The 26,610-nt window shown below is 39.7% G+C and overlaps 1 protein-coding gene across 4 annotated transcripts in view; it reads right to left on the bottom strand.

Annotated features, from left to right (window-relative positions):
* The window catches only part of ARHGEF6 (Rac/Cdc42 guanine nucleotide exchange factor 6), a 130,968-nt gene that overhangs the window by 68,196 nt on the left and 36,162 nt on the right, over nucleotides 1-26,610 (bottom strand). For all 4 annotated transcript variants that reach the window (XM_084870207.1, XM_084870206.1, XM_084870209.1 and 1 more), the window contains 2 exons: nucleotides 23,328-23,452; nucleotides 21,890-22,091 (listed from right to left, as the gene is read on the bottom strand). In XM_084870207.1, the coding sequence (XP_084726333.1) occupies nucleotides 21,890-22,091; nucleotides 23,328-23,452 (327 nt within the window). The remainder of the gene's footprint in view (nucleotides 1-21,889; nucleotides 22,092-23,327; nucleotides 23,453-26,610) is intronic.

Raw genomic sequence — 26,610 nt, 5'->3', positions numbered from 1 at the left:
TAGGTAACTACCTGCTTTGCTCTTGCTGCTTTTAATATTCTCTCTGTCTTTTGCTCTTGGAATTTTAATTATGATTTGTCTTGGTGTGGTCTTCTTTGGATTCCTTTTGTTTGGAGTTCTGTGTGCTTCCTGGACTTGTAAGTCTAATTCTTTCACCAGGTGGGGGAAGTTTTCTGTCATTATTTCTTTTAATATGTTTTCGATATCTTGCTCTCTCTCATCTTCTGGGATCCCCATAATTCTGATGTTGGTTTGCTTGAAGTTGTCCCAGAGGTTCCTTACATTATCTTCAACTTTCTGGATTCTCTTGTCTTCTTGCTTCTGCGAAGGAGTGTCTTCTGGCTCTTTATGTTCCAAATCTTTGACTTGATTCTTGCGATCTTCCATTCTGTTTTTAGGACTCTGTATAATATCTTTTATTTCAGACAATGTATTATTTATTTCTTGTTGATCCCTTATTATTTCTTGTTGATCCCTTATTATTTCTTATTGATCCCTTATTATTTCTAGTTGATCCCTTTTCATATCCTCATAGGTCTTTTCGGCCTTTTCTAGGAAATTCTTGAAAAACCTTATAAGTGTGGTTTTGAACTCTATATCCAGTCGCTTTTTGTCCTCCATTTCTTTCGTTTGTGATCTGTTTCCTTGTCTTGGCATTTTCGCAGCTTCCCTGAGTTGGTAGCCTTAAAAGTCTCTGTGTTCAGCTTGGATGGGGTGAAGTTTCAGGGTGGAGCCTACAGCCTTGGCTTCCGTCAGCCACGCCTTATGCGGCTCCTGAGTCTCAGTGTTCCTCAGGGTTCTTTGGTACTCGCTGCAAGCACCTCTGAGAGAAAGGTGCCCTTGAGTTTCGCCTGCTATCAAGCAGTCTAGGCTCTCCCCCAATGAGCCCGGAACTGGGGTTCAGTTTCAGTTGGAAGTAGGGTTGGAAGTGGGGTTCAGAGCAGTCTGGAGCTTTTGTCTCCTTCCCGCCAGGGCAATCCAGCGGCACAGTCAACCGTCTGTTCTCTGTGCGTAATGTGCGCGCCTCTGGGACCTCCTTTCGCCGCTCCCCTGAGTTTCCACCTTACAGCCCAGGCTCCCTCTGTATGAGCCTGGGTCCCCAGGGTCTGGCCTAGAACTAAGGATCAGTGCTGTCGGGTCTGGGGTTCAGCACAGTTCGGAGCTTTTATCTCCTTCCCACTAGGGAACGCCAGCCAGGCACTCAGCCTCCCTCTCCTCTCCGGCTCCGTCCTCTCCACGTGCGCAACGTGTCTCCGTACCTTAGGCTTTTACAGCTCCTCCGCTCTTCCTTCTGGTTTTCTCTTTCTTTCTAGTTGTAGAATTTCCAGTCAGTCGACTTTCCTGTAGTTCTGGGTAATGTCCATTTTGTATTTTAGTTGTATTTTATTGAAATTGTTGTGTGCTGCTGCGGTTAGGTGTTTACCTGTGCAGCCATCTTGGATCCTCTTCTCTGACTCATAACAGCTTTTAAAACATTTTTTTTAACTTCTACAACAACCCTGTCAGGTAGAAATGATCTCATTTTGCAGAGGTCACTAAGGTTCAGAAAGGTGGTGTCAGCTGCCTAATGGTATGAATCTGAAAAATGGCAAAACTAAGACTAAAAGTGCAAGTGTGTCTTGATAAGGGGCTATGCTTCTAACCAATATGAGGTCCTGAAATAAACTTATTGAAGGTTTAAATTGATGGGTAATGGTTCCTACTGGAATTCAGAAGGACCATCAGTTTGACCTGGAATGGTCAGAGAATATCTTGCTGGGCAGAGGACACGTGATCTTTCTCTGGAAGGTGGCTAAAATTCAAACAAGCATAGAAGACAGTAAGGAGTTTTGTAGTCAGGGAAGATTCCAGAAGCACAGCTATAGTAATGACAATGCTCAAGGCAGAACTGTTCCTGTGATGGAGAATTGCACGGTTGTGCCAGGCTGAGCAGAGTGGAAACAGTAAAAAGGCAATGATGAAGGCCAATTCGATCATTTCCCAGTGATGACAAATGGGGTATGGCCAGTTTGGGGAAAGTTTATGGAATTTCAAGATCTGCCTGGACCCACTTGGTGGCTTCACAATGCTTTACTGGGTGAACCTGAGCAATGTGGAACCATCTTGCCTATTACTTGAGATTATAAGTAGCAGAGACAGTACTCAAACCCAAGTATTGCATGGCCAAATCTGGTGTTCTTTCCAATACACATGGTTTTGCTCTCTTAGACGTATTAAAAATTGACCATTACCAAATTATTTTAGTTTTGTATTGGGCAAATTTTCTACAACATAGCTCTAATGCTTCTACTTAGAATTTAGTTGTTCTGTGGAAATAAAATGTAAATTAGTCTTAATAAAAATAAAATTTTCTAGCCTGCCCGGCATGGCTCAGTGGTTGAGTGTCAACCTATAAACCAGGAGATCACAGTTCAATTCCTGGTCAGGGCACATGCCAGAATTGTGGGATCCATCCCCAGTGTAGGGCATGCAGGAGGCAGCCAATCAATGATTCTCTCTCATCATTGATGTTTCTATCTCTCGCTCCCTTTCCCTTCCTCTCTAAAATCAATCAAAAATATATATTTAAAAATAAATAAAACTTTCTAAAAATAACAGCAAGATGTAGTCACCTTTCAAAAGCAAGGCCAAAGGAAAGGGTAAACAGTAATTAGAGCCTGTTAAGACATGGAAGAGGAAAGGAAAGGCCATAGGAATGGGTCTTTGTAATTGAAACAAAATGTTAACTAAGTGGTTTAGAATTGAGAATCATGACTTAAAAAGAAAGAAGTGGCTGCTATGGAGATTACTAGGTGGATTAAAATGATGTAAAAGAGCTGGTGCTTTGATAGGTCAATAAAATTGTCAAACCTCTAGCAAGACTTATAGAAAAAAAGGTGAGAAAACACAAATTACCAATATGAGGAATGAAACAGGAGATATAACTACAGTCCCTAGAGATATAAAAAATATAATAAAAGAGTACTATGAAAAACCCTACACACATAAATCTGATAATTAGAGTGTAGTGAATCAATTCCTCAGAAAATAAAAACTATCTGAACACACCCAAATGAAGGAGACAATTTGAATAGCTTTATAACTATTAAGGAAATTGAATTTGTAAATTTAAAACTCTGATTTTAAAAAAAAAAAGTCCATGCCATACCCTCTCACCAGAGAATTCTATCAAATGTCAAGAAGAAGCAATACAAATTCTTCACAATCTATCATATAAAATAAAAGAATACCACTTTCCAAATCATTTTATAAAGTCACTCTTATAGAGAAACAAAAAACAGCACAAAAAAAAAATCATCAGGCCAACATTCTTCATGAATATCTTAGCAAAGTATCCTATCTAATAATTAGGGAATATGCTAATTGACTGTCACGCCCTCAAAGATGACAGTGCCCATAGCCACCAGATGGTGGCGCCCAGTCCCCTCAGCCCCACTGGAGTGGCAGGAATGCAACAAGGCCTGCCTCCAAAGTCCCCCAGTCCCCTCAGCCCCCTCCCCCCCAGCCGCACAGGGGTAGCCTGAGGCACAGGCAAGCCTCAGATGTTGGCTGCCCAGTCACCCAGGGACACCTGAGGCTCAGGTAACCAGGGCCACCTGAGGCTTGCACTACCAGCAGTGGCAGCAGCAGAGGTGTGATGGGGCATCACCTTCCCCTGATCACCAGGTTGCCTCCCACCCCTGAGGGCTCTCAGACTGTGAGAGGGGGAAGGCCGGGCTGAGGGACGCCCCCCTCCAGTGTATGAATTTTCATGCACTGGGACTCTAGTGAAGAAATATAATTCAACAATTTTTTAAAAATGGTATACTATGTAATTCATTCCAGGGATGAAAGGTTGGTTAAATATTCAAGAATCAATCAGTGTAACCCACAATAATAATCTAAACAGAAAAATCATATGATAATGATACATGAAAAAACTGAACACCCTTCAAGAAAATAAGACTTCCAGTCCTGGCCGGTGTGACTCAAGGGGTAGAGTGTCACCTGGGTTCGTTTTCCTTAGTGACCACATACCTGCATTGCAGGTTTGAGCCCCAGTCCCTGTTGGGGCGTGTGTAGGAGGCAACTAATCAATGTGTCTCTCTGGCGTCAATCTCTCTCCCTCTCTCCCTCCTTCCCCTCTTGCTTCCTTCCATTCTCTCTAAAAATCAATGGAAAAAAATGTGTCCTCTGGTGAGGATTAACAAAACAGATAAAGAAAAAAACTTCCAGAAAAGAATAGGAATAAACATCAACTTTTGCAGCTCAATAAAGAGCATTTATGGATCAAACTGGCAACAATCTGGTGCACAGGATGATGCCCAACCAACTGAGTGACACCAGCCAGAGCTTTTCAATGCTTTCTAAGAGAATATAAGTGGGTTAGCCTTTTTTCCTGCAGGGAAGAAAAGCAGGTGGAGAGGAGGAAAGATGGCGACTGGCAGGAAGGTAGGAAGAGTGTGAGAGAGTAAGGGAGTGATAGAGGTGTGTGGACGTGTGTGAGTGTGGGTGTGAGTGAAATAGGGACAGTTAGACCCTGCAGTCCTTCAGGGGTTGCCAATTTGGGCAGTCTTAGACAGCAAAACCCTGCTGGTGCCATAAACACTCTGGGGAGGACACCAGCAGCACAGAGACCACCCCATCTTGAAGAACAGAACTGCTTGAGACTAGAATCCTAGCCTTGCCAACACCTAGTATGGTTTCAGAAGCAAACCAGGACCCTACAAACACTCTGGTAAAAGGCCTGCAATCACTATTGCAGACCCAGGGACACCAAGACTCCAGGAACCAGAGCCGCAGATTTCTGTGAGTCACAAAGCCAATCTCCTCCCTATTGCCCCAGTGGCAGCGACATTGAAACTACCAGACCCCAGCTGTACAATAAGGCTTTCTGCACACACAAAGCATTAGCGACTCTGCCTGATGTTGAGCCTTGGTGTCAGACACAAGAAATTTGTTTCCTGCGATTCGTCTCCATTCCTAGGCAGAAAGACTGAATTAATTTGAGCCTAGCTTCTCATCCTTAGGGAGGTAGTTTTCTGTGACCAGATACCGTGCCCACGCAGGACAGGGAGACAGCACTGAACCTGAGCCTGGACTTGCAAACTCAAGGAATTTGTTTCCCGCGATTTGCCTCCGTGCCCAGGCAGGGAGACTGAGCTGAATTCGAACTTAGCTGCTTATCCTCAGGGAGGTTGTTTTCTGCGACCAGATCCCACACACACGCAGGGCAGGGAGACAGCCCTGAATTTGAGGCTGGAGTTGAGAACTCGGGGATTTTGTTTCCCACGACTAGTTTCCACACCCAGGCAGGGAGGCAGTCCTGAATTTGAGCATAGGCACACTACCTAGTTTTCTGAGACCAGACACTGCGCCAGCACAGGGAGACAACGTTAAATTTGAGCCTGGGTGCATGGACACGGGGAGTTTGTTTTCCACAGTACACATTTGCATGACCAGATTCCACACACACACTAAGTGGCAGTGCCACCTGACTTAGATTCAGGGCAAGCATACACAGAAGGCTGTTTACCACAGGGGAGAAGTAGACTTCCTGCCAACACACTGTGACTGAGCAACCCAGTCTGCCAAGCAGATTGGGGACGCTGAATCTCCATGCAAGAGTCAGCAATGAGCACCAGTGACTAGACTCTGTTTCTCATTGTGTGTGCCTGGGATCCCTGATCCCCAGTAAATTCACACTATAGAGCCAGTGACTCCAATTCTTGGAGCATATGCACACAGGGACCCTGATTCTCAGTGCAAAGTAGCACCAAGCAACAGAGACTCTGATACTCGATAGTCAGCATGGACACAGGGAGCCTCTGACTTCTGACACACAATAGGGGACTTTGATTTTTGGCACACGCCAGTGGGTTCTCTGTTTCAGTGTAGCACAGGCCACACTCAGTCCCTGATTCTAGGTATACACATGAGGCCACACTAAGTGCCTGTGACTCTGACCCAAGGTGAGCGTGGCTCTCAACAACCCACAGCAACCACATGTCTTCGTGTCAGAGCTATTCAGTGACACTTGGCGGGTGCAAATCTCCCACTGCACATGTCCCAGGCCCTGCAACTTGACATTTGAACCTTCTAGTGGTAGTCAGAATGGGGAGTCAAGAAAGCAATTCCCAGAGGAAAGAAAAGGAGGATCACCAAGAAAGGAAATAAGTGAAACGGAAGCATAAAACGTGACAGAAAAAGAATTCAGAGTAATGATCATACAGTTCAGACACTGATGGATGAGAAAATCAACAACCTATGCAAAAATCAGGAAGAAATGAAAAATGATATAGCTACCATCAAAAACACCATGGAAGGCTTCAACAGTAAACTAGAAAAAGAAGAGGACCGAATTAGTGAGTTAGAAGATTAGGTACGAAAACAAGCCCAATCTGAACAGCAACTAGAGAAAAAAATTAAAAAGCAGGAGAAGAGCCTAAGGGAGCTTTGGGATGATGCAAAATGAAATAACATACGTATAATAGGGCTGCCAGAAGGACAAGATGAGCAGCAAGAATTGGAGAATTTATTTGAAGAAATAATGACAGAAAACTTCCCTGATATGGGGAAGAAAAAAGTTACACAAGTGCAGAGAGTCCCGAGCAAGATCAATCCCAAAGACCCACACCAGAAATGTCATAATTACAATGGTAAAGGTTAACAACAAAGAAAGAATCTTAAAAGCAACAAGAGAGAAACAGAGAGTTACCTACAAAGGATCGCCCATCAAATTGTCAAATGATTTTTCAACAAAAACACATCAAGCTAGAAGGGAATGGAAGTAGATATACAAAGTGATGCAACATAAGGATCTGAATCCAAGAATACTCTATCCAGCAAGACTATTAATCAAAATTGAAGAAGAAATCAGGAGCTTCACAGAAAAATAAGAAAATAAAAAGCTAAGGGAGTTTATCACTACCAAGCCAGCAATGCAATAAATGCTAAAGGAAATGCTGTAAAAAGAAGAAACAAAAAGGTAAGAAGGAACACAGCCTCAAAAAAATAGAAATGGCTACAAACAAGTAACTTTCAATAATAACTTTAAATGTAAATAGACTAAATGCTCCAATCAAAAGACATCAAGTGGCTAAATGGATAAAAAATAATGACCCATACATATGCTGCCTATAAGAGACCCACCTCAGAACAAGGGACTCACACAGACTGATGATGAGGGAATGGAAAAATATCTTCCAGGCAAATGGAAAGGAAAAAAAACTGGGATAGCAGTATTTATATCTGACAAAATAGACCTCAAAGTGAAGGCCATAACAAGAGATAAGGAAGGCCACTTCATAATACTAAAGGGATCGATACAACAAGAAGTATAACCCTTATAAACATATGTCCACTCAATGTAGGAGCACCAAAATACATTTTTTAAAACAACTCCTGGAATATATCAAGGGAGAGATTGACAACAATACAATCATAATAAGGGATTTTAATACACCACTGACATCACTGGATAAATCCTCTTAGACAAAAAATCAGCAAAGAACCATCAATCCTAAATGACTCACTAGATCAGATGGAGTTAATTGACATCTTCAGAACATTTCACTCCAAAGCCACAGAATATACATTCTTCTCAAGTGCACATGGGACATTTTAAAAAAGAGATCACATATTGGGTCACAAGCAAAGTCTCCCCAAATTAAAGAACATTGAAATCATATCAAGCATTTTCTCAGACCACAATGGCATAATATTATAAATAAAGTACAATAAAAAACAATCCAAAACACTCAAATACTTGGAAGCTTAATAGCACGTGATTAAATATTGATTGGGTTACCAATGAGATCAAAAGAGTAATTAACATTCTGGAAACTAATGACAATAAAAATACCACAAGCCAAAACCTATGGGACACAATGAAAGCAGTCAAGAGAGGCAAGATTATAGCTCTACAGGCCTAACTCAAAAAAAAAAAAAAAATGGTAGTAAATCATCTAATGCTACAACTCAAAGAATTAAAAGAGAGCAACAAGAAAATCCCAGAGTGAGCAGAAGGAAAGAGATAATAAATATTAGAGCAGAAATAATTGACATAGAGACAAAAAAATCAATACAAAAGATCAACTAAATCAAGAGCTGGTTCTTTGAAAGAATCAACAAGATTGATGAACTTCTAGCCAGGCTCACCAAGAAGCAAAGAGAGAGGACCCAAATAAACAAAATCAGAAATGAAAGAGGTGAAATAACAACAGACCCCACTGAAATACAAAGGATTATTAAAAAAAATATTATGAACAACTCTATTTCAACAAAGTGGACAACCTGGAAGAAATGGACATATTCCTAGAAAAATACAACCTTCCAAAACTCAATCAGGAAGATTCTAAAAATCTCAATAGTCCAATAGCAATGGAAGAAATTGAAGCAGTCATCAAAAAGCTTCCAGCAAACAAAAGCCTAGAGCCAGATGGCTTCACAGGAGAGTTATACCAAACATTCAAGGAAGAACTAAAACCTATCATCCTCAGACTATTCCAAAAAATTCAAGAGGAAGGAACACTTCCAAACTCCTTCTATGAAGCCAGCCTCACCTTAATACCAAAACCAGATAAAGACAACACATTGAAAGAGAATTACAGGCCAATATTCCTCATGAACAAAGAGGCCAAAATCCTCAACAAAAGTCTAGCCAATCAGATTCAGCAGTACATCAGAAAGATCATACACCATGACCAAGTAGGATTTACCCAAGGAAAGCAAGGATGGTACAATATCTGCAAATCAATAAATGTGATACATCACATAAACAAATTGAGAAATAAAAATCACATAGACATATCAATTGATACAGAAAAAGCATTTGACAAAATCCAACATTCTTTCTTTATAAAAACTCTCAACAAGGTGGTAATAGAAGGATCACACCTCAACATAATAAAAGCCATATATGACAAACCCACAGCCAACATCATACTCAATGGGCAAAAACTAAAACCATTCCCTCTAAGAACAGGAACACGACAGGGATGCCCACTCTCACCAATCCTGTTTGACATAGTACTGGAAGTACTAGCCATTGCAATTAGACAAGAGGAAGAAATAAAAAGCATCCAAATTGGAAAAGATGATGAAAAGCTATACTTATTTGCAGATGACATGATATTGTACATAAAAAACCCGAAAGACTCCATCAAGAAACTGATAGATTTCATAAATGAATTCAGCAATGTAGCAGGATACAAAATTAACACCAAGAAATCTATGGCATTTCTATACACCAATAGTGAACTTACAGAAAAAGAGACTTAAAAAAAATCCCATTTACCATTGCACCAAAAAAATTAAGATACCTAGGAATAAACTTAACTAAGGAGGTAAAAGACCTATATGTGGAAAATTACATGACACTGAAAAAAAAGATAGAGGAAGATGTAAACAGATGGAAGAACATACTATGTTCATGGATTGGTAGAATCAACATCATTAAAATGTCTATACTACCTAAAGCAATCTATAGATTCAATGCACTCTCCATTAAAATACCAACTGCATATTTCACTGACCTAGAAAGAACTCTCCAAAAATTCATCTGGAATACAAAAAGACCCTGACTAGCCACAGTAATCCTAAGAAAGAAGAACAAAGTAGGAGGGATCTCCATACCAGATTTCAAGCTGTATTACAAAGCCACTGTTCTCAAAAGAGCCTGGTACTGGCATAAGAACAGATATATAGTCCAATGGAATAAAATTGAGAATTCAGATATCGACCCAAACCACTATGCTCAATTAATATTTGACAAAGGAGGCATGAACATAAAATGGAGTCAAGACAGTCTCTTCAATAAATGGTGCTGGGAAAATTGGATAGATACATGCAAAAAATAAATAAATAAAACTAGATCACCAACTTACACCATACACAAAAATAAACTCAAAATGGATACAGGACTTAAACATAAGAAGGGAAACCATAAAAATACTAGAGGAATCCACGGGCAGAGAAATCTCAGACATATGCAGAAAGAACTTCACTAATACTGCTCCTATGGCAATGAAAGCTAAAGAGAAAATAAACAAATGGGATTACATCAAAATAAAAAGCTATTTACAGCAAAAGAAACCATCAACAAAACAACAAGAAAGCCCACTGTATGGGAGAATATATTTGCAAATTTTATCACTGATAAAGGTTTAATCTCCAACATCTATACCCAGCTTATACAACTTAATAAAAGGAAGATAAATGACCCAATTAAAAAATGGGCAATGGACCTAAATAGAATCTTCTCAAAAGAAGACCGAAGGAAGGCCAAGAGGCACATGGAAACCTGCGCAAAGTCACTAATTATCCGAGAGATGCAAATCAAAACAACAATGCGGTACCATCTCACACCTGTCATAATGGCCAACATCAACAAATCAACAAAGGACAAGTGTTGGCGAGGTTGTGGAGAAAAAAGAACCCTCGTGCACTGCTGGTGGGAATGAAGACTGGTGCAACCACTGTGGAGAACAGTATGGAGCTTCCTCAAAAAACTGAAAATGGAACTCCCATTCGACCCAGTAATCCCACTCCTAGGAATATATCCCAAGAAGCTAGAAACACCAATCAGAAAGGATATATGCACCCCTATGTTCATAGCAGCACAATTTACAATAGCTAGGATTTGGAAACAGCCTATGTTCCCATCAGCAGATGATTGGATCCAAAAACTATGGTACATCTACACAATGGAATATTATGCTGCCATAAAAAAGAAGAAATTCTCATCATTTGCAGCAACCTGGATGGAATTAGAGAACATCATGCTGAGTGAAATAAGCCAGTCAATGAAAGAGAAACACCACATGACCTCACTTATTTATGGATGATAAAGAACATTACAAACTGAAGAACCAAAAGATAGATATAGAGACAGTAAAGCAACAAGTAGACCGTCAAATTACAGTGGGGAGGTTAGGGAGATCTGGGGGAGATAAGAGATCAACCGAAGGACTTATATACATGCATATAAGTACAGCCAATGGACACAAAACTCTGGGGAGGGGGGCATGTATGGGAGGGGGGTAATGGTATATGTACAAAGACAATAATTTAATTTAAAAAATAATTTAAAAATAATAAAAAAAAACAAAAAAATAAACATATCATGTTATGGTCTATTAAAAAAATCAATAAACAAAAAGTGCTGGCAAGTATTTGGAGAAAAAGGAAACTGCTGGTGGGAATACTGACTGGTGCAGCCACTGTGCAGAACAGTATGGAGTTTCCTCTAAAAACTAAAAATGGAACTCCCATTTGACCCAGTAATCCCACTCCTGGGAATATACCCTAAAAAACTAAATACACCAATCAGAAAGGATATATGCAACTCTATGTTCATAGCAGCACAATTTACAATAGCTAAGATTTGGAAACAGCTTAGGTGCCATTCAGCAGATGACTAGATCAGAAAACTATGGTACATCTACACAATGGAATACTATGCTGCCATAAAAAAGAAGGAATTCTTACCATTTGCAGCAACCTGGATGGAACTGGAGAACATTATGGTAAGGGAAATAAGCCAGGCAATGAAAGAAAAATACCATAAGATCTCACTCATTTATGGATAATAAAGAACATTATAAACTGATGAACAAAAAAAAATAGATACAGAGGCAGTAAAGCATCAAACAGACTGTCAAATTACAGTGGGAAGTTTAGGGAGAGGTGGGGGAGATAAGAGATCAACTGAAGGACTTGTATGCATGCATATAAGCATAACCAATGGATGCAAAACAATGGGGGGTGAGGGCATGTACGGGAGTGGGGTGGGGGGACAATGGTAAGATATGTACACATATAATACCTTAATAAAGGAGGATCCAAGATGGCTGCACAGGTAAACACCTAACCGCAGCTGTACAATTTCAATAAAATACAACTAAATTACAAAATGGACATTACCCAGAACTACAGTAAAGTCGACTGACTGGAAATTCTTCAATGAGAAGAAAAGAGAAAACCAGAAGGAAAATCAGAGGGGCTGTAAAAGCCTAAGGTACGGAGACACGTTGTGCGCATGGAGAGGGCGGAGCCAGAGAGGAGGGGGAGGTTGAGTGCCTGGCTGGCGTTCCCTAGTGGGAAGGAGATAAAAGCTCTGAACTGTGCTGAACCCCAAACCCGACAGCACTGAACCCCTCATACAGAGGTAGCCTGGGCTGTAAGGCAGAATATCAGGGGAGCGGCGAAAGGCAGAGCCCCAGAGGCACACACATTGCATGCAGACGACGGACTGTTGACTCTGCTGCTAGATTGCCCTAGTGGGAAGGAGACAATAGCTCTGGACTGTGCTGAGCCCCAGTTCCAACTGCTCTGAACCCCAGTTCTAGGCCAGACCCCGGGGACCCAGGCCCATACAGAGGGAGCCTGGGCTGTAAGGGGGAAACCCCGGGGGAGCGGCGAAAGGAGGTCCCAGAGGCGCGCACATTATGCACAGAGAACGGACGGTTGACTGTGCTGCTGGATTGCCCTGGCGGGAAGGAGACAAAAGCTCCAGACTGCTCTGAACCCCACTTCCAACCCTACTTCCAACTGAACTGAACCCCAGTTCCGGGCTCATTGGGGGAGAGCCTAGACTGCTTGGTAGCAGGCGAAACTCAAGGGCACCTTTCTCTCAGAGGTGCTTGCAGCGAGTACCAAAGGACCCTGAGGAACACTGAGACTCAGGAGCCGCATAAGGCGTGGCTGACGGAAGCCAAGGCTGTAGGCTCCACCCTGAAACTTCACCCCATCCAAGCTGAACACAGAGACTTTTAAGGCTACCAACTCAGGGAAGCTGCGAAAATGCCAAGACAAGGAAACAGATCACAAACGAAAGAAATGGAGGACAAAAAGCGACTGGATATAGAGTTCAAAACCACACTTATAAGGTTTTTCAAGAATTTCCTAGAAAAGGCCGATAAGACCTATGAGGATATGAAAAGGGATCAACTAGAAATAATAAGGGATCAATAAGAAATAATAAGGGATCAACAAGAAATAAATAATTCATTGTCTGAAATAAAAGATATTATACAGAGTCCTAAAAACAGAATGGAAGATCGCAAGAATCAAGTCAAAGATTTGGAACATAAAGAGCCAGAAGACACTCCTCTGCAGAAGCAAGAAGACAAGAGAATCCAGAAAGTTGAAGATAATGTAAGAAACCTCTGGGACAACTTCAAACAAACCAACATCAGAATTATGGGGGTCCCAGAAGATGAGAGAGAGCAAGATATCGAAAACATATTGAAAGAAATAGTGACAGAAAACTTCCCCCACCTGGTGAAAGAATTAGACTTACAAGTCCAGGAAGCACACAGAACTCCAAACAAAAGGAATCCAAAGAATACCACACCAAGACAAATCATAATTAAAATTCCAAGAGCAAAAGACAGAGAGAATATTAAAAGCAGCAAGAGCAAAGCAGGTAGTTACCTATAAAGGAGCACCCATACGATTGTCAGCTGATTTCTCAACAGAAACCATGCAGGCCAGATGGGAATGGCAAGAAATATTCAAGGTGATGAATAGCAAGAACCTACAGCCAAAAATAATCTACCCAGCAAAGCTATCACTCAGAATTGAAGGCCAGATAAAGAGCTTCACTAATAAAAAAAAAAGCTAAAGGAGTTCATCACCACCAAACCAGAAATATATGAATTGCTGAAGGGGGTTCTTTCGGAAGAGAAAGTAAATAAAGATAAAAACTATGAACAACAAATACGTAACTATCAACAAGTGAATCTAAAAACCAAGGGAGGATTAAAAAAAATCTGATGAACAATATTAACTGGTGAATATAATAGAATCAGAGGTATGGAAGGGGAGTGAACTGATGATTCTCGGGTAAAAGGGGAGAGGGGGGTGTGGGAAGAGACTGAACATAAACTGTGCACCTATGGATGAGGACAATGGGGGTTGGGGAAAGGGCAAAGGGTGGGGTGGGAACTTGGTGGAGGAGAGCAATGGAGGGGGGGGGGAAGAGGAACATTTGTAATAATATGAACAATAAAGATTTATTTAAAAAAATACCTTAATAAAAATGTGGGGGGGGGGGGTGGAAGGAAGACAAATTTGGCAGTACAGACTTGGGAAGTCTAAAAACATATAGCCCTTGTAAATGATTATCTTATTGGGGGTAGGGAATCAAAGGGTGGCTACAAAAAGAAAATCACCAGCACTGTGCCTCAGTGAGTTTCCTACCTCTCATTCCTCTTTGCTTTCCACCTCCACTGCTACCATTGCTTACTCCTGCCATGTGCATTTATCTATGAAACCTACACTGAACATCCTGCAGAGAAGGAGCAAAGATGTGCAGGTTCAGAGGAGACATGTTCAATTCCTGGGGGTATTTCAATGTAACCTAACTGGAACTAACATTAAAACATAAACATTTTAGGTGGTGATTCTAAGGCAATGAAAAGATTGCTCAATTAAATTTAATCACTGAAAAAACATCAGTGTAATGTAGAATTCAAATGGGTTATTTGGCATAATATAACTCAAATAACAACAGTGTCACATCTATACTAATCTATTCTAATAAAAGGGTAATATGCTAATTAGACCAGACATCTTCTGGACAAAGTCACGGTGGCAGGGGCCGAGGTAGAGGTCATTAGGGGTGATCAGGCCGTCAGGGGAGCAGTTAGGGGGCAATCAGTCTGGCGGGCAGAGGCAGGTAGAGGTGATCAGGATGGCAGGCAGAGGCAGTTAGGGGTGATTAGGCAGGCAGGCAAGCGAATAGTTAGGAGCCAGTGGTCCCGGATCATGGAATTGGGCCTAAACTAGCAATAGGCCATCCCTCAAGAGTTCCTGGATTGGAGAAGGTACAGGCCGGCTAAGGGATTCCCCCCTCCTGTGCATGAATTTTGTGCACTGGGCCTCTAGTAGATATGTATGGAGCACTTCAAATACTGATATAAAGATTTATTTCTAATTAACTTTTTATTCTTTCCCTTCTCTTACTGATATTCAGAGTCCATCCCCTATTGGTGGTGACACGACAAAAAGAAATCTAGTGACAACCAGTTTCTCTGGATATGAAACATCTGGGTGATATACCTGGGGGATTAAAACAGGAAGTCTAAATATAAATCTCAATCCAAGTTTTGGTATATAATCAGTATAATCATTTCTTAATCTGCCTTAATACAAATTTAATTAGCCATATACCTAATTCCCTCGTTTGATATCTGTATTTACCTTCTAATAAGTTTTAGAAGAAGGATTTAATGACCCCTTAATTGAATCAGTTGTATGACATGGGATTTAAAACTCTAAATTGAAGGTTTCATTTCAATGAGATGTGCATTTAATCTATGAATCTTTTTTTAAACTCATTAAAGAGAAATCTTCTTTCCTAAGCTTATACATTGGTATGAACTTCCTGGAAAGAAATAAAAGTTGATAAGTATTTTCTAGACCAAACATAAAAAAGCATAGCATTGAGTTTAAAATGTCCCTCAGTGAAAGAAGAACAAAGTAGGTGAGATCTCAATACCAGATATCAAGCTGTATTACAAAGCCACTGTTCTCAAAACAACCTGGTACTGGCACAAGAACAGACTTATAGATCAATGAAATAGAATAGAGAGCCCAGAAATTGACCCAAATCACTACGCTCGATCAATATTTGACAAGGAGCCATGAACATACAATGGAATCAAGACAGTCTCTTTAATAAATGGTGCTGGGAAAATTGGACAGATACATGCAAAAAAATGAATCTAGACCACCAACTTACACCATACACAAAAATAAACTCAAAATGGATCAAGGACTTAAACATACAATGGGAAGCCATAAAAAATACTAGAGGAATCCACAGGCAGAGAAATTTCAGACATATGCTGAAGCAATTTCTTCACTGATACTCCTCCTAGGGCCGTGGTCTGCAAATTGTGGCTCGTGGCTCTTTTGTCCCTTGAGTGTGGCTCTTCCACAAAATACCACGGCCTGGGCGAGTCTATTTTGAAGAAGTGGCATTAGAAGAAGTTTAAGTTTAAAAAATTTGGCTCTCAAAAGAAATTTCAATGGTACTGTTGATATTTGGCTCTGTTGACTAATGAGTTTGCCGACCACTGTCCTAGGGCAATGGAAACTAAAGAGAAAATAAAGAAATAGGACTACATCAAAATAAAAAGCTTTTGCACAGCAAAGGAAACCATCAATATTACAACAAGAAAGCCCACTGCATGGAAAAACATATTTGCCAATAAGGGTTTAATCTCCAACATTTACAGGGAACTCATACAACTTAACAAAAAGAAGATAAACAACCCAATCAAAAAATGGTCAACTGATCTACAGAGACACTTTTTGAAAGACAGAAGGAAGGTCAAGAGACATATGAAAACCTGCCAAAACCGGTTTGGCTCAGTGGATAGAGCGTCGGCCTGCGGACTGAAATGTCCCAGGTTCGATTCTGGTCAAGGGCATGTACCTTGGTTGCGGGCACATCCCCAGTAGGGGGTGTGCAGGAGGCAGCTGATCGATGATTCTCTCTCATTGGTGTTTCTAACTCTCTATCCCTCTCTCTTCCTCTCTGTGAAAAATCAATAAAATATAAAAAAGAGAGACATATGAAAACCTGCTCAAAGTCACTAATCATCAGAGAGATGCAAATCAAAACAACAATGAGGTATCTTCTCACACCTATCAGAATGGCTATGATCAACAAATCAACAAACGACAAGTGTTGGTGAGGATTCTGAGAAAAAGGAACCCTCATACACTCCTGGTGGGAATGCAGACTGGTGTAGCCATTGTGGAGAACAGTATGGAGTTTCCTCAAAATACTAAAAACGGAACTCCCATTTAACCGAGTGATCCCACTTCTAGGAATATATCCCAAGTAACTAGAAACACGAATCAGAAAGAATATATGCACCCTTATGTTCATAGCAGCACAATTCACCATAGCTAAGATTTGGAAACAGCCTAAGTGCCCATCAGCTGATGAGTGGATTAAAAAACTGTAGGTTGGGATGAGGGTATTTGACAGGGGGTGGGGGAAGCTGGGGGAAGATCTATTGGAGGGGGGGAGGAGATATATGTACTACTTTAAACTTTAATGTGTTTAAAGTAGTACATAGATATATGTACTACTTTAATACTTTAAACAATAACACAAAATTTAAAAAATTAAATGATAAAAAACTATAGTACATCTACACAATGGAATACTATGCTGCAGTAAAAAAGAAGTTCTTACCATTTGCAACAACATGAATGGGGATGGAAGCCATTATGCTAAGTGAAATAAGCCAGGCAGAGAAAGATAAATATCACATGATCTCACTCATTTATGGAATATAATGAACAACATAAACTGATGAACAAAAAAGATCCAGAGACAGAGAGACATCAATCAGAACGTCAAACCTCAGGGAAGGTAGGGGACGGTGGAGGTAAGGGGAAGAGATCAACCAAAGGACTTATATGCATGCATATAAGCCTAATCGATGGACACAGACAACAGGAGAGTGGGAACATGAATGAGGGGTGGGGGTAATGGGGGAATAAGGACACATATGTAATACCTTAATCAATAAAGAATTTTAAAAATAAATAAATAAATAAATAAATAAATAAATAAATAAATAAAAATGTCCCTCAGCAGTATTCTACTCACTCTTGTAGTATCAAGAGTTGGGATGGGAAGAATTTAAGTCAACAAAGACCTGATACCTACTTTCCTAACAAGACATTTTCATTACATCAAGCTAATCTCTCCCACTGTTCCCCAAACTCATTCTGCTCAATCCTACTGCAGATCCTTTGTGGTTTTGTTCTTTCTGATAAATCACTGACTTAGATTGTCTCCCACTCTCTTTTAGGCCTACCCACAGCTTACATGTCTCTGAGGTTCAACTCAAGCCCTACCTTCTCTGTGAAGCCTTCTCCATCCTCTCCAGTCACAGTGCATTCTCTGTCCATTGATGATCTGCTATATATTTTATGCTTCATCATCTACCACATTATACTGTCAGTTGTCAGTTTCATCTCCAGCTCTTCTATCTCTCACATGCTCTAAATCCACACTGCCAACTATCTGTAGAAAATCTTCAGAACTATGATTTGCTGGCACCTCCACTCAACATGCCCAAAATAATAACTCATCATCTTCAGTGCCAGTAACCCACCCAACACACACACACACACACACACACACACACACCTCCTCCTCCTCCTATTTTCCCTATATTTTCTCTATTAATGGAGGTCAACACACACACACACACACACACACACACACACACACACACTTCTCCTATTTTCCTTATCTTTTCTATTAATGGAGGTCAGCACTTATCAAACATTTTCAATGTCTAAACCACTGTTGGGCACTATGGACACAGAGAGGTATACAAAGATGAATTAGTCTCCCTTGACTTCCCTGTCAGGATGAATTAGTCACCTCTCTTCTGCTCACCATTCTTCAAAACACCCTGTATTTAGCTCTATCACTAATCTTTCATATTGCATTTTTATTTCTCCCCCTCACTATATTATGAACACCATGAAGGCAAGATTCATGTCTTATGTTTCTCTGCCTCTCCAGTGCCTAGGAAAGACTAAGATCTAAGTCACAGGGAAAAAACTTTTGCTGGCTGGCTAAGTGGATTAACACTGCATGTCCCTAAGGAACTCACCATCAAGGCGGTCCCTTAGACTTGCAATTATTCTCATCTCTTCCCTTTTTCTCATAACTAATCATCAGCACATTTTCTTGATTCCATTTTAACAGTATCTACTGCATACATCCACTTTCTCTTCCTCTCCACTCTCACAGAAATAGCCCACACCACTATTGGATTGCCTGGACCTCAGCAGTTATCTCTACTGGTTTCCCCACAACCTCCTTGGTTATCCTCACCACTTCCCTGCAATCCAGCCCCCACACTATCACTAGAAAGATCTTTCTAAACCACATATTATCCCCTGCACTGACACCCCTCTTAGTGTTGCTCCAGCTCAAGGCCCCATTCCCCTTTGTTCACCTTACTCTTAAATCATCCTACCACCCACCCCATGATCTCCTACTTTCATGCTTAAACTTACTAACTCTCTCTAACTATCTTCCACTAGTCAGAATCTTCATTCCATTCTTCAAGACCCAATTCAAATACATTTTCCCCACCCCTTAAGGTTATTGGTAATTGAACCATTTCTTTACTGGTTCCACAGCATCTTACTTATAGCTTTGTCTGTATTACTTATGCTGTCATATCTTGTTATAGTTGATTCTGTACACACCTATCTTGACTACTAGAGTAGCAAGTCCTTGAAGGTAGGGTTCATGAAAACAGATTATTATAGCCCTTTCAAACCAGTACTTAGGAGATGCTCAATAAACAATCTGAACAGAACTTAATGACTACCCTACAATATTCATTCACTTTACAAATGATTACTGAGCATAAATTAAACAAAAAACTCTACTCTCACAGAACTTAAATTTTAATGGTAATATACAGACATGAAATAAGTAAATGTATACTCTGTGTTAGATAAAATGGCAAACAAAAATATAAAGCAGAGAAGGGGTGTGAGGCAGTGAGGATAGAGTTCAATCTTCTCTCAGGTGGCCAGGGAAGACCCTACTGTGGAGCTGATAAGTAAGCAAAGACCTAAAGAAAGTGACTGAATCAGTCATGATGATTCTGCCATTACAGTGTTCCAGGCAGAGAGACAGCAAGTAAGACAGGTACCTGTCTGGCATAGGCAACCAGGAGGCTGAAGGCTGGAGTGGCTGCAATGGAATGAGTGAGAGGGAGAGAACACAGAGAGGAAATCAGAGGGACAATGGGAAGCCAAATCCTGTATGGCCCTGTAGGTTATTGGGAGGACCTTGGCTTTACTATTTTTAAAAATATATCTTTATTGATTCCAGAAAAGAAAGGAAAAGGAGAGAGATAGAAACATCAATGATGAGAGAGAATCATTGATTGGCTGCCTCCTGTATACCCCACACTGGGGATCGAGGTTGGGTTATCATGACCTCCTGGTTCATAGGTCAACACTCAACCACTGAGCCATGCTGGCTGGGTGACTTAACTATTTTTTAACTGGCTACCTGGCCCCAGCTGTTCAGACCTAACCTGAACAGTTGGGTAAAATGCTTCTAGGGATTACATAGGTGTTCAAATCAGAGCCAGAGTTTGCCATGTGAGTCCTTAACTGAGTTCCAGACCAAAGAGAAAAATAGGAGAAACTTCAAGGAAAGGGTCCAAAACCAGGACAAATAGCCTAGGCCCTAGAGCAATCCATAAGGGAGTGGCCAGAATGTGCTATGAGGCTTGTTAGTGATGGACATTATAATGAGGGCATGCTGTTTACCCACTTCCCAAGGAAGGCAGCAAGTGCTGTGCCTTTTGAAGATGATGACACTGAATCAGAAAATAAAGTCAGAGTTAATCTAGAAAGTTATGTAGATATCCTAACAATCAAATGATACCAATTGAAAGATGTAGCACAGAGGTAAAAATCAGCTATGAAAATCATCTAAACCAAGAAAATTCTAGGCAAGGCCTGTGAAATTACTCCAGGGCTCAACAAAAATTTCTCCACTCTCAGTAATAAAAAATACTAAGAAGTCTACACATGCCTATATAATTATAAATCTGTTAATAACATTTATTCCATTAAAGGAGATACTCCTTCCTTTAACCCAACATACAATACAGAAAGTGTATTTGCACAGAAAAGTGTGCAAACTAAATTTTATCTTAAATGCTTTAGGGAAAAGCTCCTAAAAATAGTTATCTGGGGAAGGGGTAAAAGGAAGAGAAATTTTAATTATCTATATCTGTAATGTTTTAATTTATTTACAGTGAAGTTATAATTTTATTAATTAGTAGTATTAATTATGAGGCATTAAAAAGCAATAAAGATATATACCCAAAAATGCACTGAGGAATTATTCAAAGGAGCCCTTGGGTAAATATTTTTGAAAAATGAAGAAATATAATAATGTGAATGACTGAACACTATTTTATCTAAATTGTAACATATTTCTATATATCGGAGGGGGTATAATATAGGCAGGACCTACCTTCTTAAATAATAAAAAGCAAATTACCTAAGAAAGCTCTAGCAACACTACTGAAGAGCAATTAGACTTCACTTTCTGGATATTATTATGAAAATGTCCTTATCCAGTTTGGCTTGGTGGATAGAGCATTGGCAGACTGAAGGGTTTGATTCTGGTAAAGGGCATATGCCTGGGTTGCTGGCTCAATCCCCAGTAGGAGGCATGCAGGAGGCAGCCGATCAATGATTCTCTATCATCATTGCTGTTTCTATCTCTCTCTCCCTCTCCCTTCCTCTCTGAAATCAATAAAAATACATATATATTTTTAAAGGAAAAGGAAAAATGTAAGCAGTTAGCAGTATGCAATGAGTTAAGGGTAATTTTATCCAGAATCAAAGTGGCCAGATAGCTTTCTGCAATCCTATGATTATTATTTCTTGAACACATCTCTGAGGCATTCAGACTTAGGCCTGCTTAAAGAGTTTAGGGCTAAAAAAAAGGAAGTTAACACATGGTCTCTCTTATTGTATTCTGCCATGCAGATTCTTAGAGTAGCAGGAAGGACAATGTGACATGGGCTAGAATTAGAAGACAGAGGGTTCATAGTTAAGGTGAAACAGTTGTCTTAGCTTTGAATTCTATTGCTTTTTTAGTTTTGTGGGTGTGTTTTTTCTTCCTTGCTGTAATATAAATACAACTTCATTTCAAAATATCTAATCACAGATTTTTCCCAGTTCTGTTCTAGTCTTATTTTTTGACATACATACAATTACAGTTTCTGTTAACCAATTAAAACTACAATTATTTTCAGTAGAATGCCAAGAAAGTACAAGAGTCACATTCAAAAAGGCTTATAAAAGATTCACTTACCACTGGATTTAATCTCTCGTACATAATTACTAGGGAACCAGCCTGTTCTCCCATTTAGCGTGCCTTCCCACCAGCCTCCTTCTTCAACTCTAGTGACATAAATGATGTCCCCTTTACAGACTGACAGTTCATCTTCATTCGTCTGCTTAAAGTTGAATCTTGCCTTTACTATCAACTGGTGACTTCCATTTTCAGACATCTCCTAAAGAAACAAAAGCCATACCAGATGAAGCACCCATCTAAATGAGGCAGGGGCAGAAATTATATGAACGTAGGCAAATTGAGTGGGGTGACCTAGGATAAAACCCAGAGCCATCTCAGTCTTGTGTTTTTAATTTAGGAGTGGGCCTAACATGGATAGGCCTCAGTGGGAAATAATAAACTCCTCAAAATTGTATGCAAACTTTTGTATTTGTGAGACTTTGTATTTTGGAGGGAGTTATAGCTTTCATTTCCCTCTCTCCCTATCAATTATCTAAAGATACTTATTTTAAATAATCCAGGAAACAAAGGAGAGTAGTACAGTAGTCCATCCTGCCCCTTCCCAATACATAGACCTATCTTATGTGATTATATGACCAAGATTAGGTTACTAACCTACTTTAATAGCATGTGCCTCCCACATCCCAATTACTAAGAATATCTTAAATTGGCTGAGACTTAGTCATAGGCATAGATTAAATACCCCGTCAGTAGTTCTTAATCTATCACAAGCCCCTTTGAGAAACTGATGAGCACAATTGAACTTTTCCAAAAATACATATTCCCCTACGTTCACACACAGAAAATTTTGCACACAGTTTGAGAGGGTCCAAGAAATATAGAACCATTGTATTCAGGAACTTCTCAAAGGGATCTGTGACCTCAAAAGGTTAAGTGCTTTGGAAGTAATTAAAGTGTTTTGGAAGTAATAGCTCTTGATAGCTTAAAGCAAGTGGGTGGCTTTGACAAGAAATAATGTCTCAAAAGAGCAAAAGATGGGGTGTTCCTTCCTAAACAAAAGTTCCCGTTAAGACTAAATGCCAAGGAGCTCATTATAGGCCCAACATACGTACAAAGAGAAAAATAAAATGACAATAGCAAGTAATATTATTACTACTACATGACAGGCACTATTTAGTTCCCCTAATAAACTGAAGGATGGGAAAAATAACAGTAAACTGCCATCAGGAAGTAGTCATAATGACATATATACATAGTTAAACAACTTGCTCCATTTTAGGAAGAGAGAGAATTTGGGAGCTTCAACCTCGATTTTCTGCATACCTTTGATTTGTCCAGGGGCCAGCCTGAATTTGTGCTAGGTTTAAAATTAGTTTTCTCCAGACGCCCCGAGCAAACAGGATGGCTATCTTACTACATATGGAAATTCAACCGAGTTATCAATCAAATTGGTTGGATTTTCAAACAGGCAGGAGGAATTGGGAACAATACTTACCACTGCCTTTGACTGCCTTTGCAGCCTTGGAGCTGTGCTAGAAACTGCTCCCTGTGGATTTGTCTGAGAACTATTAGCAGCACTAAGAGAAGAGGAACGTCCACATGGTCTTTCTGATAGCTGATCTGTGAAAAGAGGAAAAGGCATGGTAAAGGGAACCACTCATGTCAGAAAAACATCGACAACATAACATTATCTTCCATGGAACACTATCAAAGGCAACCTGACTATAATTCTGTCATCATTATGAATGTGCCAAGTGTGTTTCATCCCCCCTCCCTTTTTGGTGGCCAACTTCTTTTTCTTAACCTTACTGGCCATTGCTCTCCAGTAGAAAGAAAAACAGCGACAGAGCCACATTTTCTCTTAACCCATTTCCCTACAGCTCTTCCCTCCTGAGCCAATTGCAACAGTATGCCCTGTTAGCCCAGGCAGAACTATATTGGTTACCAGACAGCTGTTTGTGGCTCTTATTACTTTGAAATATTTCAAATTTCTATCTTTGTTTTCTGGCCTATAACTAAGTGGTTTTTTTCTTCCTCACATATAACAATATGTGTGGCATATAGAATGTGAAATCTCCCTTTGCCTGGTGCGGGGAGGGAGAACAAGAATGAGTGAGTGTGTCTGGGAAAGATGCAATCTTAACACTAGAATAATTTTTTTTAAATCTAACTCGAGTCTTCCCTTCCTTGAGACCTTATGAAATTTGATCCCACCAGCGCTGAGCTAGATGTTTTCAGTATGCTGATAGTGTACTAAAGAGAGGAGCTGGCTTCTTGACAAATTCAAATGACGGTTCTTTTCCTCTCCATTTATTTTTAAAAGATATAAACTGCAAAAGTATAAAGCCCAAACATTCCCTAGGCGACAAGCTTAGTATCCAAGTAGTTTTCTTGATACTGTGGGTTTTAACTTTCAGCTCCTTGTATTTTATAAATATCTGTGTGGTGAGGGAAGAGACTATAAAACTTGCTAGGAGTGTTTGGCAAAGGAACATATAATTTTCATGGCATATGTTAGAATTATACGGTTCTCCCTGCCCAGAACTAGAGAGTTGTCATGTGTGTTAAATTTAGTTACTTGAATTAGCTGTACTTTCTGCTCTACGCCTTGCAATAAGCGCAAAAGTATTTTTTCCAAATAGCAAAAGAACAACTTTGGAGAAGTATTTTTACATTTATTGCTATTATATGCAGCTCTATTGACTAAAACTATAATTACTTGATAGCTTCCTAGATACTCCATCCTATTTGGCACTTGATTATATTGTCTGCTCTTCTTCTCTAATTGTCTCACGTGGGTAAGTTGAATCTCCCTAAATAGATGGTAATTTTCTCAATAGCAGGGACCATATCTTACACTTCCTTTGTAGTATCTGGCAGTGCTGGGCACACTCTGTTGACTCTCCAATAGCTGGAGCACCAGGACTTGGTGTTTAGGCATAAGAGCTCTGGAATCAGTCAGATGTGGGTTTGAATCCCAACTCTGCCACATACTTTCTAGAGGGGCAAGTGTGGCCTGACTTTCCTTATCTGTAATATGGGTCTAATAATAATACCTACTTGCAGGGTTGTTTCAAAGATTGAATGAGACTACTTAAGGCTCATAAGACAGCCTAGATCCATGGTAAGGGCTCAAAGCACTTTATGATTGTTACTGCCCATTTGAAGGTAAGATACTATATCACATAAAGTGTGACATTATACTCTAAGGCAGTGATTTTCAATCAGTGTGCTGCAAGAATTTTTAAGACCTGCAATACCTAACTAGTAAGCTAGTCAGGGTTACTAACATCTTTTCCCTTAGATTGTCAAATAAAAAACTGACAACAGCCAACACAATAGTCATCCAGTGTGAATGCTCTGTCTTGAACCATAAATATATAGGTCATATAATGAAGTTACATCTTATTGGTCATGTTGCATAATAAGGTTGCATCTGATTGGTTAATTCTTGGTACCAGAAATCCTTATATACAAATACATGCACCTGATTTTTTTAAAGTCACTTTGGAGCAAAAAGTGTATGTAATTACTATTTTTTCTTTTTTTTTTTTTTTTTTTTTTTTGTAAATCAATAAAAATTATACCTATTTGCCGACACCTGTTTGGCTCAGTGGATAGAGTGTCAGCCTGTGGACTGAAAGGTCCCGGGTTCGATTCCGGTCAAGAGCATGTACCTTGGTTGTGGGCACATCCCCAGTAGGAGGTGTACAAGAGGCAGCTGATTGATGATTCTCTTTCATCGATGTTTCTAACTCTCTATCCCTCTCTCTTCCTCTCTGTAAAAAATCAATAAAATATATATTTTTAAAAATTATACCTATTTTTGTCAGATTGGCAAAAATATAATAGATTTTTGATGTACCACAGAATGCTAGTAGTTAGTTTATATGTGTCATGAGATAAAAAAGATTGAAAGTTGCTGCTCTAAGGTAATCTTCATTTTCTTCACAATTAGTAGGATTTATATTTAATGCCTCTAATGTGGTGGGTATTAAGATCTAAATAAAAGATACTCTTTTCACTCACTATGAATCTGAGGCTTCATTTCCAGTGCAAGATTCTTAAGGGGTTCCTTTACATGGACAAAGACATACAAAAAAAAAAATAAGAAAAATGTCTCTAGTGGAGAGAGGGAAGTAACAGCTATAGTTTTGTAAACTTTATGGAAAAGGGAACTTGTTTTCTTTTTCTTTTTGGTCTTGTTACACTCAGTTGCATATTCAATAACTTTGAATGAAATACTTTCCTTTTTTTAAAATATATTTTATTGATTTTTCACAGAGAGGAAGAGAGAGGGATAGAGAGTTAGAAACATCAATGAGAGAGAATCATCGATCAGCTGCCTCTTGCACACCCCCTACTGGGAATTGCCCACAACCAAGGTACATGCCCTCAACCGGAATCGAACTGGGGACCTTTCAGTCCGCAGGCCGACACTGTATCCACTGAGCCAAACCGGTCCCGGCTGAATGAAATAGTTTCTTGATTCTTATCATTATATTAAGGGTATTAAAATTACATCTGTGATAGGTATGTTTAAATTCTAAACTATAATGGATCTGGAGAGCATTATGATAAGTGAAATAAGCCAGTCAGAGAAAGACAAGTACCATATAATTTTTTTCTTTTTTTTATTAAGTTATTATATCTTATTTATTAAGGTATTATATTTATTAAGGTATATATATCTTACCAATTCCCCCCACTCCCATACATGCCCTCCCTCCCCAGAGCTTTTCACCCATTGGTTATGCTTATATGCATGCATACAAGTC

Source organism: Pipistrellus hanaki (assembly GCF_964339955.1).
Source record: "Pipistrellus hanaki genome assembly, chromosome: X".
Taxonomy (NCBI): domain Eukaryota; kingdom Metazoa; phylum Chordata; class Mammalia; order Chiroptera; family Vespertilionidae; genus Pipistrellus; species Pipistrellus hanaki.
This window is presented reverse-complemented; position numbering and strand designations above follow the sequence as displayed.